This window comes from Ambystoma mexicanum, chromosome 4p (assembly GCF_040938575.1).
Source record: "Ambystoma mexicanum isolate Mex_15411 chromosome 4p, UKY_AmexF1_1, whole genome shotgun sequence".
NCBI lineage: Eukaryota > Metazoa > Chordata > Amphibia > Caudata > Ambystomatidae > Ambystoma > Ambystoma mexicanum.
In genome coordinates this window covers 905,728,371-905,746,561 of record NC_090927.1, presented here as the reverse complement: position 1 = coordinate 905,746,561, position 18,191 = coordinate 905,728,371, and the positions used below count along the sequence as shown (strand labels likewise).

The window sequence follows — 18,191 nt, the reverse complement described above, 5'->3', positions numbered from 1 at the left end:
CGTTTTATTTCTTCCGAACTGTGTCAAGTTTTCTTGGATAGTTGGAAGTGGTGGCAAAGCATCATGGCTGGGAAAACCATTCATGCTATAGTTTGAGAAAGTGGAAACTCTTTATTTCAACAAGAAGATCTTTGTTGTTGTTGGAACTTTGGTTAACAAGACTTTACTTTAACATTGAACTTTCAAGAACTGAATTGCGACTTTGCTACTTATTTGGATTTCTGTTGATGAACATTGGAGCTTAAGTCACCTTGAATCCTGGGGAAGGGAGCTTACCCAAGTTACTCAAAGGTTCTCAAGAAACTGTGAATATCAATGTTGATGTTAATTGAATTGCCATATATTTTCTTTAGTATGAGGTTTAGTGTGAGGGACATACATGTTGTATTTTTTTATAATGTTTTATTGGTTAAAATGTCAAACATGTATAAGAACAATTATTAACTTGAACAAAAAAAACTTTAACATTCTTTGTTCCCCAGAGAAAGAAAAAAGAAAAGGCCATCCATAGCTTGCAACAACAACAGCCATTCCACTAGGAATAAAACCTTTTCCCTGAACAGCTCAATTCTAAATACCATCCATCGATATTACAACATCCCCTCCACCAACTCATGAGATGATACTATGTCAGATTGACATTGAGACAATAGGGATGTGCATCAATCCCAAAACTCTCTTAATCCCCCCTCCTCCCTCCCTGTTTCCCCCTGGTTGGTTAACACAACCTCCAACATTTTCATCACAGCTATAACCATCCTAGGCTTGTCACCAATTAGCATCTATTTCCACCATTCCCCTTTCGAGAGAGTCGTTTCCATCAATGAGGACTCCTCTAAATATAGCATTTGAATCTTAGTCAGAGCTTCACAGTTCATTATTAGATGTTACAGAGTTTCCACCAAGCAAGAGCTCATACAATATCGACAGTTGGCACTTTCAATCGCCACCATTTTCCTCTTAAACAGAATCTCTCGAGTGTAAGATATTTAGGCGACATCTAAGCAGAAGATCATGATATTTGGGGTCGGGGAATTGGATCATAAATTTCGGAAGTTCGTTAACTCTGCCTCCCTCCACGGATAGGGGATCTTTAGACCTTAAACCACTGCACTGATCCATGGTTGTAATCCATTCACAGAGCAGTTTCTTTCTCACACTCATTGGGTTTGACAACAGCAGGTCAACGGACACATCTTTATCCCAAAATGTCCACCTTATTTCTCCATTCTTCAAATGGTCCATTGACCACCCTGTTCGCCAAGGCCAGGATCTTAAACGGTTTCTCAACATTCTCTAGGGCACATTTCCTATATAGTGAAACCGTCTTCCAAGCTATTAGTGACTCCAAAGACTGGAGCCCAAGTTCAAATCTAATTTTACACAATGGGAGATCATTTGGCAGGTGCAAAATATTGCGCCAAAAATGACCCTCCAATTTCTCCCAACACTCACATGAGAGGCGGAGAGCAGCTTCGGCTCCATAGGTTATGGTCTGTGCCACCTTTTGCCTATAGAAGGAGATGAAGGCAATTAGTGTGAATTTACCAAATTTCCTGTGTACCAACCTACCCTGGTTCACCATAGGGATCTTTCTCTGCCATAGATAAGCGTAATGGGCAGCCTCATCAGTATTCCTATTAATCTTGACCCCCAATACACTATTGAATCCACCGTCTCTAGAGGAGTTCCACCAACCCTCCAGGTAAAGGTCTCTTTTTTTTATCCTTCTAGCCTTCTTCATCGGGAGGATCTTAGATTTACTTGCATTGATTTTCATACCCTTGCTCTTAAGGTATGATTCAAAAGCTTGGGGGCGGTGCTGGAGGCCTATAGGAGTACAGTCAAGGAAGACCAGGTCATCTGCGAAAAGAATCCACGGAACCTGGGCTCTGTTTATTGAGGGTGGAAAGGCACGCACATTCTCCTGGAACAGTCCCAAGTCGGAGATATAAAGACAGAAAAGTAACGGGGTCGGGGCACACCCCCGTTTCAGGCTCCGGAAGGTAAATATTTTACTTGATAGTGTTCCCCTTGCAGAGAGCCTTATTCGCACCGAGGTGTTAGTATAAAGTGCTTCAATTGCCTCTACAAGATCGCCAGGGCAACCCCACAACCGCAGTTTCGCCCACAGATGACTCCTCAGGACCCTGTCGAACGCCTGTTCGAGGTCCACAAAGGCCAAGAACAAAGCTCCTTTCCTTAAGTTTAATAAGAAGAGGTTTAAGGAGGTGCCCACACCCCTCACAAAGCCTTTCTGCCTCGGGTCCAAAATACCACTCTTATCCGCCCAGTCTTTCAGATCGCGAAGCAGGAGGGTTGCAAAGAGCTTTCCCAGCGCATCCAAAAGGGCAACAGGGCGATAGTTTTTAGGATCAGCCCTATCGCCCTTTTTAAAAATTGGCACGATTAAGGCTTCCTTCCAAGATTCGGGAATTGTTCTGTTGGCCAGGATTTGCCTGAACATTATTAAAACACCACTAACCCAGTGGTGGTTTTTTTTTTTTTTAGTTCGTAGTTTGAGATCCCATCGGGACCGGCCGCCCTGGAAGCACTGAGCTTTCCAATCATCAGACCAACATCATGACCATCCAGAAGAAACTTCCATCCTCCACTATCCCTAGCTTTAGGGCTGGGCAAGTCCTCACCCGGGTCAGAGAACAATGACTGATAATGACTAATCCAGTCTTTCTCCGCCACCATCACCAAGGATTTCTCATGTCGGAACAGCCCACCATTATTAATTAACTCCCATGTGGATCTAGAATCCTTCTTGCAGACCGCTTGTAACACGCACTCAGCATCATGCTGAAGACGCAAATGTTGCGTACTCTACACCAATTTTTATATGTCTGACACACTTTTCTTGCCCTTTCTTTCTTGTCCAAGCCAGAATCACACCCCATTTGTTTCAGAGCTCTACGCATTTCTTTTCTTTTTTTAACTAGTTCACCATCATAGACATGCTTTTTTGACCACGGCAGATCCCCTTTCCGCACTCCTGGTTTAGAAACTCTTTAAGGAGCCCCCTATAATCAATGTTCCGGGGGACCGTCAAAAATTGTCTATTGTATTCTCGGTCAATCCTCCTGTCCTCATACTCTTTCAATCTGAGGCGAGTCCCACAACTCCTTAATTCAACCTCTTTCATTACATCCTTCCCGATCTTTATCCCACCTACCCCCAAAACGTATGGTCAATAGATCATGGTCACTGATGGTTTGCGGGGGATCACCACAAAGGTCTCAATAATCTCCTTAAGATTGTTGGAAATGAAGCAGTAGTCAATGCAAGATGTCAATAAACCATTCCTCCATGTGGGGTGACCGGGAATATCTCCCTCAGTTTGCCCGTTTACCAAGTGCATTTCTCTTAGCTTCATACTCATCCAATTCTTCTCCCTTTCATTCCATTCCTTCTTATCACACAACTTCCCAGTCTTATTAAACAGTTTGATAAATGTTGTATTAGTGTCACCCTTTAGTTTTATGAGGAAGGCAAAGAGGCATTTTGATTTTGTGACCTTAGTAAACTGGTATATGTTTTTGAACAAACAGTACCTGTGCAATCCTAGTTTTCTTCTGCTGGAATTTGCAAAGTCTTAGTATTCTGGCACCAGACTGATCACTGAATTGTTCATGAAATGGATGTAGTAGCTGCACTGTCTCGCCAAAGCTAAAATAAAAGAAGGGTAAACAGAAATATATCATTTTATAAAAGGAGCAAAAACTTAAGGTCGGATAGAAATACATTAGGGTATAACATGTTATGAAAGGAAGGGTTCCCACAATATGATATCTTTAAACTGTGGCCACACCTAAAAAAACATTTAACATGTTACAAATAATTTCCCAAAGGAGAATGAGCAACTTTTATGTGCTCCAAAATCCCAGTTCTTTTAAAACGTGATCGCTTCCATTTTATAATACTGCAATGTGTTTTTATGCGTCAATGCCCTGGCATCAATAATCAAACACCTGCCATGTTCAGCATGCCTGCAGGTACTCGGTAGCAGAAACTGATGTTTGTTTACTGCAGTCAAAGTATTGAACTCTAAAGGCACATTGTAGTGTTACAACTTCCAGTCATAAGACTGGCGTCTTTAGAAATGAAAGTTTCTTTAGATATCAATTCTAAAAGACACAAGCCAAGTCCTGAAAAGTTGATTTTGTGCTCACACTCAGCTATATTGGACAGGTTTACCATCTCTTTAGAATTGAATTCTAAAGACACACGGCAGTATTATAACTTTCATAACACCTGTGTTTGTGTCTTTCACAGCAGTATTACGAAAGTTATAACACCACTGTTTAGAATTGAATTCTAAAGACACAACAAACACGTCTTGTACAGCTGAATGTGAGTAGAAATTCAGCTATACAGGGCGTTTGCTGTTTTTTTGGCAAGGGACTATGTCTTGTAACTAAGATTATCCCCTCAAAGCCACATAACTTGGGTTTGAATAGAAAACACAAGTGGTGCAGTACATTTTTTATTTTTATTTGGTGAATGTTTAAAACCAATAAAAAAGGGTTTTACTAAAATTGCTGCACCAAATCTGAGTAAATAGCTGCGTCCCCGGGAATTGAACGGAGGTCACGTGGTTGTGAGGGGAAACACTTCATATCAAGTTGCATATCTAGTAAAACACAAAATGACTTGCCAGTAATGCCATTTGACAGTGTAATTTTAAATGTAGCTTCTTTTTTGTATATTCAAAACTGTCGTAAGTAGGACGAGATCAAACTTCTAAATATCATCCCTGGGATGACACCAGGGCCACTACAATATCGCAGTAGTCCATGGGAAGCCTGCTGCATGTTCAAACACTCAAATCCTGTAGATAATTCTTAGAATTCTAGGACTCATGAGAGCAGACCGGATTAGCTTTAAAAAAAAAAAAAAGGAGGGGCGAGTAGACCAGAGCGAATGCACGCTTAAGGATAACATAACGGCAACACATTTATTGAAATACAAATACTCTCTCTAGTAGCCAGCATTTTAACATTTGTGAGGTATCTGGCTGTACTAAGCAGCCCCATGACCCCTAAAAATACATTTTCACAATGGAATGGAATACCAAGTTGGGAGTAAGAGTGGGTGCTGTTTCGGAACCTATCTCATGTCTCAAATTCACATTTCTATTGGATGGAGGCATGTATATAGCTAGGAAAGATTTCTCTTTGGACAATGTTTCCATCATAGTTCCTATGGATACCCATTCGTTTAGCTTTGTTTTTTGAACCTGTTCTCACTTTAAGGGAAGTAAAGCGTTCAGCTTAACTTTGCTTGCCTTTTTGGTAATTTGTTATGGGGAAACTGATCAGTCCTTCAGACTATCAGTACTGGGAAACTAGGTTTCCCTTTTTAATTCTGTGAATTTTTAACATTGCACACTGCATGTTACGAAAGTATCCCTGCATTGTATCACTCCAGCGTTTTACACTTGGGATTTTTTGGTTACTTTTTTATGTGCTGTGAGGAGTCAGGAATGAGACGCGGACACAGAGGAGACATGTTTGTGGTTAAACATTATTAAAACAAATGGGGGTTGGAAAATTCCTCCCTATCCCCTAATCTAGGACAAATTTCCCTACCTCAACCAAAACGAAGGGTATGTCCTGTGTCAAGATGTCCAAATAAAAGAACGAGCTGTGCCCGTAATCCTATTCTGGCCCTAACACTCTAAAATAATGCCAAGGTGTAGAGGGTAATATCTCTTCATTTCTCAAAGTGCTTAAATTATCAAGTTCAACCCAAAAGTTCAAATCCAACAGAAAGGTTTCCAAATGGACAGTGTTCACTGTTTCAGGGAATAGCTTCCTTCCCCAGACTCCCTATACCAAAGCAAACAAGTTCATAAAGAATAATCACGTTTCCCAGAGGATTACTCTCTCCCCGTGATGTATTCACTTGTTTTGGTGAAATCCCTCCCTTCTCAAAGCTTTCTCTTCACTTTAAAATCTGGAGGGAATCTTTCTTCCTAAGGACTCTTTTCCTTTGTACACTTTTATAACGGTTCACAAGCTCAAGGGATTAGCCTTCCATGAGATCTATAGTTCAAAAGTTCACGCAATAGTTCATACTCTGAAGGGCATGATCCTTCCTTGAGACAAACTACAGTATGCATCCTTATTTATCTTCACCTGGTATAATTCCTTGCCAGGACTTAATTGTCCACAATACTTTCTCTTTAATGTAGGGGTTCAAAAATCCATTTGTAACTGGTATTACAATAACTTTCACTTTTAACGACTTGATCTTTAGCCTCTGGCTGCGTTTTTATAAAGCGATTCACTCGGTTGGACAACCCGGTAACCCATTTGTGTTCCTTGGGTTTGCTGGTCTTTTCTGGCGGCCCTTCACTTCTATTTCTTTCACTATGTGTTTTTACCGCAACATGGCATTCACTCGCCAGCAACCCGGTAACCCACTTCCATTCCCTAGGTTTACCAGTTGCCTGCAGTGTTCCTTTGCATCATTGTACTGGCTCTGCGTATGCCTCGTTAGGCAGTTCAACTTTCGCCTTGCTTTCTCGGTGCTCAGTTTCTGCTGCCCTCTCCCCTCAAGCAGTGAACCGTGTGCACCTGGGCTTCTTCCTCGACTCTGGTTCCTGTCACCTACTGCGGCGTTTTTACCTTCAGCATGGCGTTCAGCTTTGTTACAGGTCGCGAGGCAGACCAGCGTCTGCAGCCCTCTCCTCTCTCTTTCTTCGTCAGCTGTAGCCAGCCCGTATTTTAAGTTCCCCGCTTTATTATACCTTTTCCCACAACTAGACCACTGCGTTGGTCACCCGGTCCCGGTGATCTCCATTACTCTTTTGTTCTTTCTCGCGTCAGTGGTTATGGGACCCTTTCTCTAATGGTGTTGAGGAAATAGACCCTGAACTTCACTGGAAGGGCTCCTCACTGCCCATTGCCTCTTCCTCGCCCCAGTTGTCAATACAGTATCCCTAACGGGAGTTTGGGGGGGTAACCAAAAAGATTTAGCAAGAGGTTTGGGAAGAGTGTGACAATATGCCATTAAGGTATGGGGGATAGAGGAAACATCCCAGAAAAGGGAAAGGGTGGGTGTGGGGGGTGGGGGAGGTATGTGGTTTCCTCCAAAAATGCCCAGCCATCTCCCCAAGGTGGTCCACCCTCATATAGCCACCTCAAGGGTCAGGATCAGGTAGCAGCTGCCATCCGCTGGCCACATATGGGGAGGTTAACCTAGGGAAAGGAGTGGTGACCATCAAATTCATCACAGTGCCTAAAGACAAGCTTGTGGCAGCAGGTACATTTCTACTATGTTTGCATTATCTTTAGTGTGCACATTCGCATTTACTGTGTCTGGCTACTAAACTAGTGCCCTAAAATGGCCATGGCATGAGATTTTCACTTGTTCTTTGGCCATATTGTAGTTTGCCAGTTCAGGAAATCCGATCTAAGGTCATGCACTTGCCCAGAAAAGCTGCTTTTGCAGGTTAGTGATGCCTTTCTGTGTGTGGACCAAGTAGAGGGTGGGACTGTCTAGCCTCATTCCACATACGTGGTGCCAGAGAGTAAGTGTGGGGCATTAGGGAAACTCGTTATCCACGATTTGAAAACTACTGGCTGTTTAAATGATACAGAACATACGCATTGGCTGCTTGGTCATGCTTCCAAGCTGGATTTGGGTAAGAAGAGAACTCTTGTATCCATTTATTTTATTTGCTCATTTTGATTCATTACAAACCTTTCTGCATTTTCATCCAAACATCCAAGTACAATCATCACAGCACTTCATTGAATCAAATGTTTCAGTCTACATTTCAAACCTAAAAACAATTCATAACCTCCATCATCAACCTTTGATCTTTGGTTTAAAAATTAAATCTAATAAGAGAACCGTTGCCAGTACCAATGAAGTATGCTTCCCCCCTAATTAGAAGCAGCCACCAGTCCTCTGCAGATAAAGTATTATGTGCATCCAAAAAAGGTTTAAAATAAATAGTTCTTAATGTCGTCCATTCCCGACAGTAAAGCACTAGATGTTTTAGGTTGCCCACCACCCCCCTGCTCTTTGCAAAAGCCACACGTGGCCATTAAGGATCTCAGCTTCCTTCTCACGGACAAGAACTCCGCCATGGGCATTAGGTTCAATCGAATCCTTATAAACTGGGATCTAAAGTAGCCGTTCGGGAACTTGGATAGGTACTCCGGCAAAGCACCAAAGGCCCTCACTTCTTGTTTCAGGTGGTAAGAGAGTTAAAATTGTTGGTTTCCTCCGAGGTTAGAATCCAACCAGTTCTCCAAACTTTTGTTTTCACTTTATTCAGATGATCTTTTAATTCCTCTGAGGAGGAGCCAACTGTGTCCAATAGAAGCTTACACTTGTTTGCCCATCGCTGGAGTGCACAACCCTTGCCATCATCTATTTCCTGTTTTAAAATGGCAAAGAGCAGGGTTGCGGGGGGTATCTACCAACATACATTTCCTCACGAATGACAGAGACCCAGTCAACCTTGGCCTTTAAAGAGATTAGCCCCAGCTCTCGCCTAATGACCTTAGGGAGGGATAACACCCTCTTACAAAATACCCCTTCCATCTTTGCCCATACCCCGCCCTGAAAAAAAAAGGGTAACATTTTGCCCATAAGTCAGCAAGGGTGCCACTTTAAGTTTGTAAAACTCCACTATTGGAATCACGGAGAAGCAACAATATTTCTTACAAATTAATTTTGTTTGATTTGCCATCATTACAGCTTTTTCCTTTAGTGATTCAACCATGGATTCCTAGGTGGAGCTCGTGTTGATTAGGACACCCAGGTACTTGAAAATAAACACCTCTTCAACCCTAGAGGTGCCCAACCACCACAAATGTCCCTGCTCTTCCCTCCTCTGTGGCTTCTCCAGGATCAAGATTTTAGTCTGCAGGCCATTGATCTGCAAGTCGTTTTTTACATATTCCTCCAAGACGGTAATAGAAAGTTGCAGGGCAATGGCTGTCTGATCAACCAAAATGAGAACATCTGCGTACAAGAGGTAACCCAATTTAGCACTTCCAACAGTGGGAGGAAAGCTATGAGCTTTTGACGGGCAGTCTCCAATGCCGGAAACAAAAAGGTTTAACAATGCAGCGGCATTCACACCTCTACATGTGCAGATTTACTCCATTAATAGACCCACCCCCACTGATGTTCCTATATGCAGACATTGCAGTTGTTCCTTCAGATGCCATGGACAGTTCCAGGTGGATAGTTTTCCTCATAGTTTGGGTCTAATAACAATGTTGAAGGCTGCAACTAGATCTACAAAAGTGATATAATACTTTCCACTTCCTTCTAGCGCTCGCCATTTTAATATCGACAAGTACAGCAATATTTAGGCCAGTCCCCAGGCCTCTCACAAAGCCCCATTGAAACCTATAACAATGGTTCTCCCTACAATCCCACTATAACAAACAAGAGAGTAGCAATGACCCGAAGATCTTGCCAATGATGTCCAAGAGGGCAATAGGGCAATAGTTTTTCAGGTTGCCCCTCTTGAACATCGGGATAATTGTTGCTGACTTCCGTGAGTCCGGGATCCTTTTCTGCACTTCTATTATTTTAAAGTGCTTATAAATAAAGCCCAGGGATCGGGGTCTTGTTTGAAGATAGCATTCGTCAGCCCGTCCAGGCCGGGTGCTCTTGAAGAACTTGACTTGAAAGTTTGGTACCCGATATCTTCATTTTCAGAGGAAACTGTCCACTTTTCGTAGACTCCACCATCCCCCCATCCCTTCCCAAATATAAGTTTCTGAAGTGTACCGTCCAGGCTGCCTCCAAGACATTATTGGTCTGTAAGGCGTCCTGAAGTGATACTCCACAGCTCACAAGAGCTATTCGCACAGATCACTCTCAACATATGCTCTGCTGACGAGTAGACCTGTGCCAACTAATCCCCGCCTTGTACTCCTTTAAAGTCATACTTCGTGTAGCCCCCGGTTCAGCCAAGGCCACTACTTTTTGCAATCCCCCTGAGTGCTCTTGTTAGCCCTCTTCTTTCCACCAAGACATTATTATAACTGTGATGGTGTCTTAGTCGGTTTCTTCCAAGAGGAGGTTTGGGCTTATCAAAAGGCGCATAAGCACTGCATAGCCAACTATACCCAAGAGAGCTGCCTCAATTCCCTCGGCTGACTGGCATACAAACATTGAGATGAAGATCCTAGTCATTCAATCTGCACCTCCATTAAGTTAACATCTCATGATCACTAGTATCACTCTTCTTCACCATCATTGACTAAATTTTTGTCAGCATATTGCGATTAAGAAATATGTAGTCTAATGCGGCAACCTGTGTACGCCTCAACCATGCAGGCTTCTTTAGGATATCTCCATCAATTTGAACATTAAGTAGGTGAAGGCCCCTTGAGTCCATAACCGAGTTCCAGGCCCACCCTCTACTTTCTGACATATTCAAAGATTTCAAATTGGTTCTCAGTACTGCCCAATTCTTTCCAAAACAAGAGCAGTTTAAATCACCACAGAGGATGACCGATCTTCCTCGCACCCCACCCCATGTCGTCCAGCAAATCAAGCGCAATAGATCTAAACTCCCCAATCCCCTCTGCTGCAGGGTTTGAATACAGATCACTAGGTGGTCCCATTCCTGATGCACACTTTGTGCACTCTTCATGGGCCATTGCAATTCCACCAACTGTATATACTGAGTGGGGTTTTGACAGGAATGAGGTTCCCAACCCCTGCCATCAGGTACGGCTGTTAGTAGGCCTGATTTTGGTCTACTCCGTAAGCCACCAATGACAGGATTTAATAAAACGTAGTAACCGTCTAGGCAAGGCTTATGGTAGAGCCATGTCTCTTGGAGGCAAATCACATCAAAGTCCCCCCACCAGTCCACTTCACGCTAACCAAAAAGATGTTTGTGCCCCCTAGGGTTCCAGGAGGTCAAAGACCACTGTCGTACCACCTGATCTCCATTAATTTAAGGGATGGCCCCACTAAGGAGGCTGGCAACCAGGCCCACGTAACCTACGTCCCACTTCACCTAACCCGATCCACCTGTTCTACCTTCCTAGCAGACGACCCTTCCCCACAATTATACCTAATTGCTGCCATAGCCCAGAAGACATTTCCCCCTCTAAAGGTGAGGGCCAGCATACCACCCTGACATCCCCCAGAGCAGAAGCATCTAAAGGTTTGTTGGGCCCCTACTCTCTAGGCGGAACATACACGTTCAGAAAACCTGCAGATCTACATCTCTCTCCGCCAATACTGCCAGCCTTTTCTGCAGTTATATGTGTGTATTTTCAACAGGGGAAACATCAAAGCCCAAAAGCCTCAAGCTTGTGCTGGCCTCCAATATGCAATGTTTTAGAATTGCTGAACTAATATGCAAATACACTGCATGCAGCCGGAGTTCGTCCATTAACTCAATTATCCTGCGATCTTCTGAATAAATTTGCCTTAGGCTTGGCACACACTGCAGTAAGGCCAAAACATTTTGCCTATTTAGTATCAAACACTCTTCTGTGTATCAATCTTTCCCAATTTTAGGCTTCTAGTATCTGTTCTTTTGCCGAATAGAGCTGTCTCAGCCCCTCTTCCCTTTTTACATTCCAGCCCCTCCTTGCCGTGCTCCTCCCACCCTTTACTCGTTGTTGGGGACTCTACTTCAAGGGTTGCAAAGGGAATTGTCAAAGGATTTTCAGACTCAAGCATGCTTAACTGGAATCTCTTATCCGATTACTCTTTTCTCCCTGAGAGTCTTAAATTCACTGTTGGAGGTGGCCACCTTTTTACTTCGGTCATCTGCTAGCGATGGTTAACCTTCACAACGGAGTACTACCTCAATTTGCTCCAGGTCGTCGTCCCCCTCAGATTCGTCAATTGGGTGTAATGTCAGATCGAGCAGTGGGTTTGGGCTTTCACAAGCTTTAGTTTCATCTGTTGCTTCTGGTGGGAATCGGTAAACCGTCGCTGGAAGATCTTTTAGTTTTCTTACTGCACTTTGAGGCTGATCTGTGGCTCCTTTTCCCCTCCACCACAGGTAGGTTTCTTAAAACATTTCGAGAGTCATTCGAGCGGACCAGAGAATAGACCTTTTGATTTTTTGATTTAGGCAATTGCACTCCCTAACCGGTCTTTTTCTTCTTTTCTTTTAGCAAAGTTTGGGCAGGAGCAAGGTGAGTCACCCATTTGCATGCAGACTGCTCCTATTTCAGGCCCACAACCCATTCCACAATTAACAAAAGTTCATGTTTTTGGTTGTATTCACTACAATCTCAACGGACTGAGATCTAGGGCTAGAGAGTGACGTCGAACCACCTAGGTCCACCCTCTCGCCCAATGGTAACTCTTCTCTATTTTCTTCCATGGCAACAACCGCCAGAGGGACACCTTGGAGTATGAAGTCTGATAAAGAGGGCCAACCCAGGGTTTCATGGCTAGATAAGGCCATTCGGGCCTCTCGGCTGCCCAAAACTCCACCATATTGGGCTTTGTACCTTTAAGGCCATAGCTCCATGCCTTATCGCAGTTAAAAAGCCTTCGATGAATATGACTTTAGAATGCAGCATAGCTAGCAAGGTCTCTTGATCTTTTATCGAGTCATTAATGTGTTCATACAAATTAACAAAGGGCGGCAAAGGCGATGGTCATCAGGGACATTGCACTCTGAGCATCCACTACAGTCTTGTTTAATAGAGGCAGATCTAATACCACCAGACCTTCATCTGTCCGGGGTAAAGGACGAAGAGTCGGGTGGACGCCTTGAGGAGTTGTGTTCCAGTCTAATTAAACTCCCCACCCCGCCTTAATCCGTTTCACCCCCATCCTCTTCCGGGAGCCGCAACTAAGTCGTTTAGAGCCTCTGTTCCCCACCCTCCCAAACCCTCCAAGGTCTTCTTCAAGTTCCTCGAAGATTTCCACGTCTGATCTCCACCTCTTGTTTACACGTAGTGGCTGCACATTTTTAATTTGCCTTTGCTTTATCCTTCGTTATGGCCAATTTAGTTAGAAACCTTGTGATTTTGCCTCTGTGGTTGGGTTCCCTGGACATTACAGATAACACGGGGTTAAGTGTCTTATTGCCAGAAGCTCCATTGCTGAGCCGCAAATTCAGTCCAGAGCAATGTTCCTTCTAAATATTTTTCTCTAAGTGCGGAACCAGTTGGCTGTCGTGCGCACATTATTTTCCATGTGCGCAACTGACTAATGAGGTAAGCCAGTTTGTGAGCGTTTTTATTCACTGTACAGCCGAAACGTCTGACTTGGTTTTTGAAGTGTGCTGCACCTCTTGCCACAACACCCTTTAACAGCGATCTCAGCTCTTCCTGGAGCTCCTGTTATGGTTGCTGGGGCGGTGGTCTGTCTAGAAAAGGCAGACAACCTCATCTGACGAGCTGCAAGGACCAGGTGTCGGAAGCCACCTCCTTCCACCTGTCCCATTGCTCAGAGACTCTCCCTCCCACTGGGGAAACATTTGATGAGAACTCAAAGCAGCTTAGTGGGCATCGCCGCCCCTGCTACCACAGTCTGCTGATCTCTAAAGGCCCCTCTGCCCAGTCAGGGATGCGAGAAACGCCTCTGCCCTTGCCTGTCTTGAGGGAGCTGCGCCTTCTTTCCAAATGGGACATACTGTCTGTAACCTTGACCCCTAGAGGAGAAGCTGAAGGATTGCTTGGCTGGCTGCTGCAGAGCTAGTTCCAGTGACTTAGAAGCTAACTTGGAGTCCTTAAATTTCCCCAAGTATTGGTAGGCTTTAGGGCTAAACGGGTGCACATCCTCAAATGCTATGTCCAGAATATGGACACTCAGACGCTCAGTGAGAACCCCGAACTGTGGAGGTAAACTGACATCTACAATACTGTGGATGTCGCCATGGCACAGCCTATGAAATCTGCTGTGTCCAGGCCCGCCTGCAGTGCTCGACATGCCACCTCCTTGCCAACGTCAACCAGGTTAAAAAAACAACATCCACCTCTCCAGCCGGGAGGTGATCCGCAGCTTCCGCTATAATTCTCCACAGCCCGTGGAAATATTTAACAAATGCGCAGGAGGCGCTGACTGCCTTAAGGGCCGTGCTCCCTGATGCAAATATTTTCTTGGCCAGGGTATCTGTTTTTTGGGTCTCCCTGTCTGTGGGGAGGTTGGAGGTGGATGTGGGTGTTCTAGAGCTCACTGTGGTGGTTACACCAGACCTCGTGGTGTAGGGTGAGATCTGAGGAAGGTGGGAAGTCTCCTCTGGCTGGTTTGAATATTTTTGGCATCCACAGCTGGTGTGGAACATGGTCTCTGCCACATTGTGGTAATGGGGTCCGATATGGATGCATTAAATGGTAATGTCCTCTCAGTGTTTGGTCCTTTATATGGAAAAGTTCATATATTGCAAGGGGCTTAGCCGGGGTGCCCAGACCCAAGGCTATGACCAAACATTCTACAGTCTTCCTGTACTGGTCATTGGGGTGACCATAGGGGGATGCCTTTTGCAAATCAAGGTCAGGGGATGTGTCAAGTCCACTTGCAGACCTTGAGCCAGAGACAGAAAATCTGCTTTGTCAGTGAAATAAATTGGCTCCCCCAATTTCCCCGCTCATTTGCTTCAAGCCAAAAAGGACCCGATGCCCCTCGTCTTAAATCGACTTCAAAGAACTACCACTGAGATTCGGGGACAAAGGAACGCTCCACCACTGGCATCGTTACAGCAATGCCCCTGAGGCACCAGCGCCGGTATCGGCTTCGCAGTTGTGGAGGACGAGCACAAGGGCATATGACGGGACAGTCAGCTTGATGCCAGAAAGCTGTACCCGTTGCTGCCTTTTGGAAGAGTTGAAGCATTTGCTGCTTAAATGCCTCTGACTCCTGCCCCGCTCCTCCGACTAGTCAAGAGTCGTGTCTCCACCAATGGTGGCTTTTTTTCTTATGTTACGAGAGGACAAGGTTGACTAGTTGCGCGACCAGCCCCGAGAGTGGGCTTCTTTGGTTTCTTGTGGTGTCTATCCTGCACAGGCGTGGGGCCTTCGATGTCGGGGTCTGCCAACCTAGCGGTTTAAAGTGCCAGAGACTTCGATGGAGGCACCCGAGCAATAACTTTGCCGACCGTTACCCAATCCACTTCATTTGCAGACTGGAACCGTACTGCTCAATGTCATGTCCCTACCCGATGCACCACATGCAGATATTGTGAGGGACATTTTTGAGCCACAGTCTTGACAACGCTAGAATCTTCAAGCTTTAGGGCCAGACATATTGATGACGAATTGATAGAATTTCTCAATGGAGGGAACTGTTTTGAAAATAGCGTGCCGATTGTGCAGAAAAAAGGGACTCGGGTGCAGGGGCATTGTAACGTGTTATCTGTACTGCCGACGTCCCGTTCAGAGTCTAGGAGTGGCGTGGCAGAGTGAAGATGGCTCGAGGTCTAGTCGCACTATGTCCCCTGTCGAAAGTTACTGAGCAGCTGGTAGAGATAGCTATCAGATGAAGACTCTGCAGGAGAATGAAATATTGTTTTCTTTTGGGAGCTGGGGAGGGGAGAACACTACGGAAGGTGGCAGGGTTCGGCAGGCGGTAGAGAAGATCTAAGCAGTAACAAACCTCTTTCTAACAAAAGGTACTTGTTCTTTGAAATGTTCCCCACAGCTAACAAGAAGCAGACAGACCTCATTCGAGGCAAGCCTAGCCATCATGGTAAAAATAAAGGCAGGCTAAATGGAAACAGTGGTCTATTGCATAAATGTTAACTAGCGGGTCAGGGTTCTGGCTCAGGGACTATGCAATGCAATGTACAAATCTGACACCAGCTTTGAGGTAGAGCAAATGAGCACAAACATTATCTAGTGCAGAGCTAATGTCTTAGAAGCAAAAGATAATCAAGTAGGATCTTTGTGTTCAGCAGCTTGCACCACGAAAGTGTAGCAAACTACTGAAAATCATCAAATGAGCTTCAAGATGCCAATCTTATTGGCATCTGATACAGCAACTTGGAGAAAGACACTTTGCAGTCTAAGGCCGGGCACATCATACTTTGTGAGCTATTAAAAACGACTGCATATTTTGAAATAAAGTCTGTTGTTGGGAAAGGTATACAGAACCTGTACAGGAGACTATCGCACATCACATAAGAAAGCTATCCGATATGCATGAGAGTTAACAAAAAAGAAACCATCCCCGCCCATAGAACATTTCTGAAGTTTGACTACAGTGTCGGAAATGAAGTAATTGACAAATGGTCAGTACTAGCAGACTAGAACATGGGTCAATATTTGGGAAAGTGTTAAACAATGGAAACGTCTTTTTATTTTTAAATAAGAAATATTCTGCAGGTTAAAATCATTTAAATCCAACTTCTTTACAAACTGACAGTACAGTGACAAGGACAACCGTTAATGACAAGCAGTGGCTCCGTTAAACTTTCTAAAAGACATCTCACCTGCAAACAGCAATCTGTCCTACTTCCAAGAGGGTGAGCGCGTTTCCAATGACAGCCAAAGATTCAAAGGCAAGCTGCAGAAAGAAAAGGAAATTAAAGCTTAAACCATCTCTCACTGCTGTCTACCGAAACAATACATATGTTTTAAAATGAGCATCACTTCCTCGATAAAGAATCCAAGGAATACCAGATCATGAAGAATGGCATGTGTGTGTATTCTTCCAAATATTTCATACATGACAGTTTACAAGAATGACTTCATGTTAAAAAGTGACTATACAATCGAACTTGAAACCAATTTACTTGTGAAAACCTAGTGTGGCATGGCAAACTTAAGACCGTTTTCTAGAGACATTAAGTGCTGGCAACTTAAAGTAGTTTGGACGTTTCTAACAAGGTGTGCTTTAAGTAGTTGGCCTGTATCAAAGCTATAATATTGACATGCAAGGCGGAGACAGATGTAACCTCAGCACAAGACTTTCAGATGAAACTGGGGGTGAAGCAATGGGCTGCATCAGTCAAATGTTATTGAACATTGTTGAAAACAAAATCAAAATAGAAGCCAGAGTTCAACACAAACCTAATGAGTATTCAATCTAAGAAAAGGTTGGTACACTGCTAGAAATGAAATCCACTTTTCAACAGAAGAGAACTTCAGAAAGCACTTTTTTAATCCATATTAGTGGGAATCCTCGTCAACGTTAAAAATGTCCAACTGCCAAGTTAGAACACAAGTAGCAATATTGTACAATAGTGGCAAATGGTGCCATGGGAGGATTGTGTAACTGGTCGTGCCCATTCATAGCGTGTTACAGACTAGCCAGGTTCCTGAACACTAGTGCCTCACACAGAATATATGAAGTACACTGAGGAGGATATGATGAATGGTAGCAATCTGCGTTACAATAGCATACATAACAATTAAAAGGTCTCCTTTCATCCATTTGTCTGCTCTGTTCATTGTAACTCTCACTGTTGGGGAGAATGTTGCACAACCCTCTGCTACAGGCTGTGTAATCATCTAACCTGAAGGTTGGAGAGTGTTTTTCACCAAATGGAAAGGTAGTAATGAAAACAAACATGAATCCTAATAATTGTGCTCATCCAAGAATTAAGTGTACAGAATGTTTAATAACAGCAAAATTGGTTGACTTATTGTGTTTATCACAGATAAACATAACTTGATATATGCCTCTTCTACCCGACAAGTCCTTATATCAAGGCAACATTTTGGCACAAACCTATTCCTCAATTTCACAGCAAATTGCTCTCTCAAAACGTAGGAATTTTCCTGGCAGTCATCATATACATTCCCAAAGTCATGCACATATTATCAGCATTGTCAAATTGGACTATAAGTAACAGAGAAAAAGGGACAAAGAAAAAAAGGGGGTATCAATTACTCACTGTAGTCACCAACGTACTCCTAGTCCATAGTCCCCTTTACTCCCATACTGTATGGGCGACCCTCGCTATGGACGGGAGACAGAACCTTTTCCACCAGAAAAATCAGCCTCCCCTTTAAATTCAGATGCACGCGGCCCGGGAGCATGCGCTCCCCTGACTCCGCCCACCAGCGTCACTGCTCAGTCCCCATTGACGCGTAACAATATTAACATTGCCTAATGACACCAGTTTGATTAGGGGGGAGGATGGTGGGACGTATGGAGAAAAGGGGACTATGGTCGAGGAGTAAGTTAGTCACTAAGGTGAGTAACTTAGAATTACTCCTACGTCCCATCCCCTTTCCTCCATACAGTATGGGCGAGTACAACTGAATGTAGCCCTAGGG

The 18,191-nt window shown here is 44.0% G+C and overlaps 1 protein-coding gene across 3 annotated transcripts in view; it reads right to left on the bottom strand.

The window, feature by feature from the left end:
* The window catches only part of MDN1 (midasin AAA ATPase 1), a 2,688,524-nt gene that overhangs the window by 33,677 nt on the left and 2,636,656 nt on the right, over window positions 1-18,191 (bottom strand). For all 3 annotated transcript variants that reach the window (XM_069606482.1, XM_069606484.1, XM_069606483.1), the window contains exons 98-99: window positions 16,400-16,473; window positions 3,561-3,675 (exon numbers count right to left, since the gene is read on the bottom strand). In XM_069606482.1, the coding sequence (XP_069462583.1) occupies window positions 3,561-3,675; window positions 16,400-16,473 (189 nt within the window). The remainder of the gene's footprint in view (window positions 1-3,560; window positions 3,676-16,399; window positions 16,474-18,191) is intronic.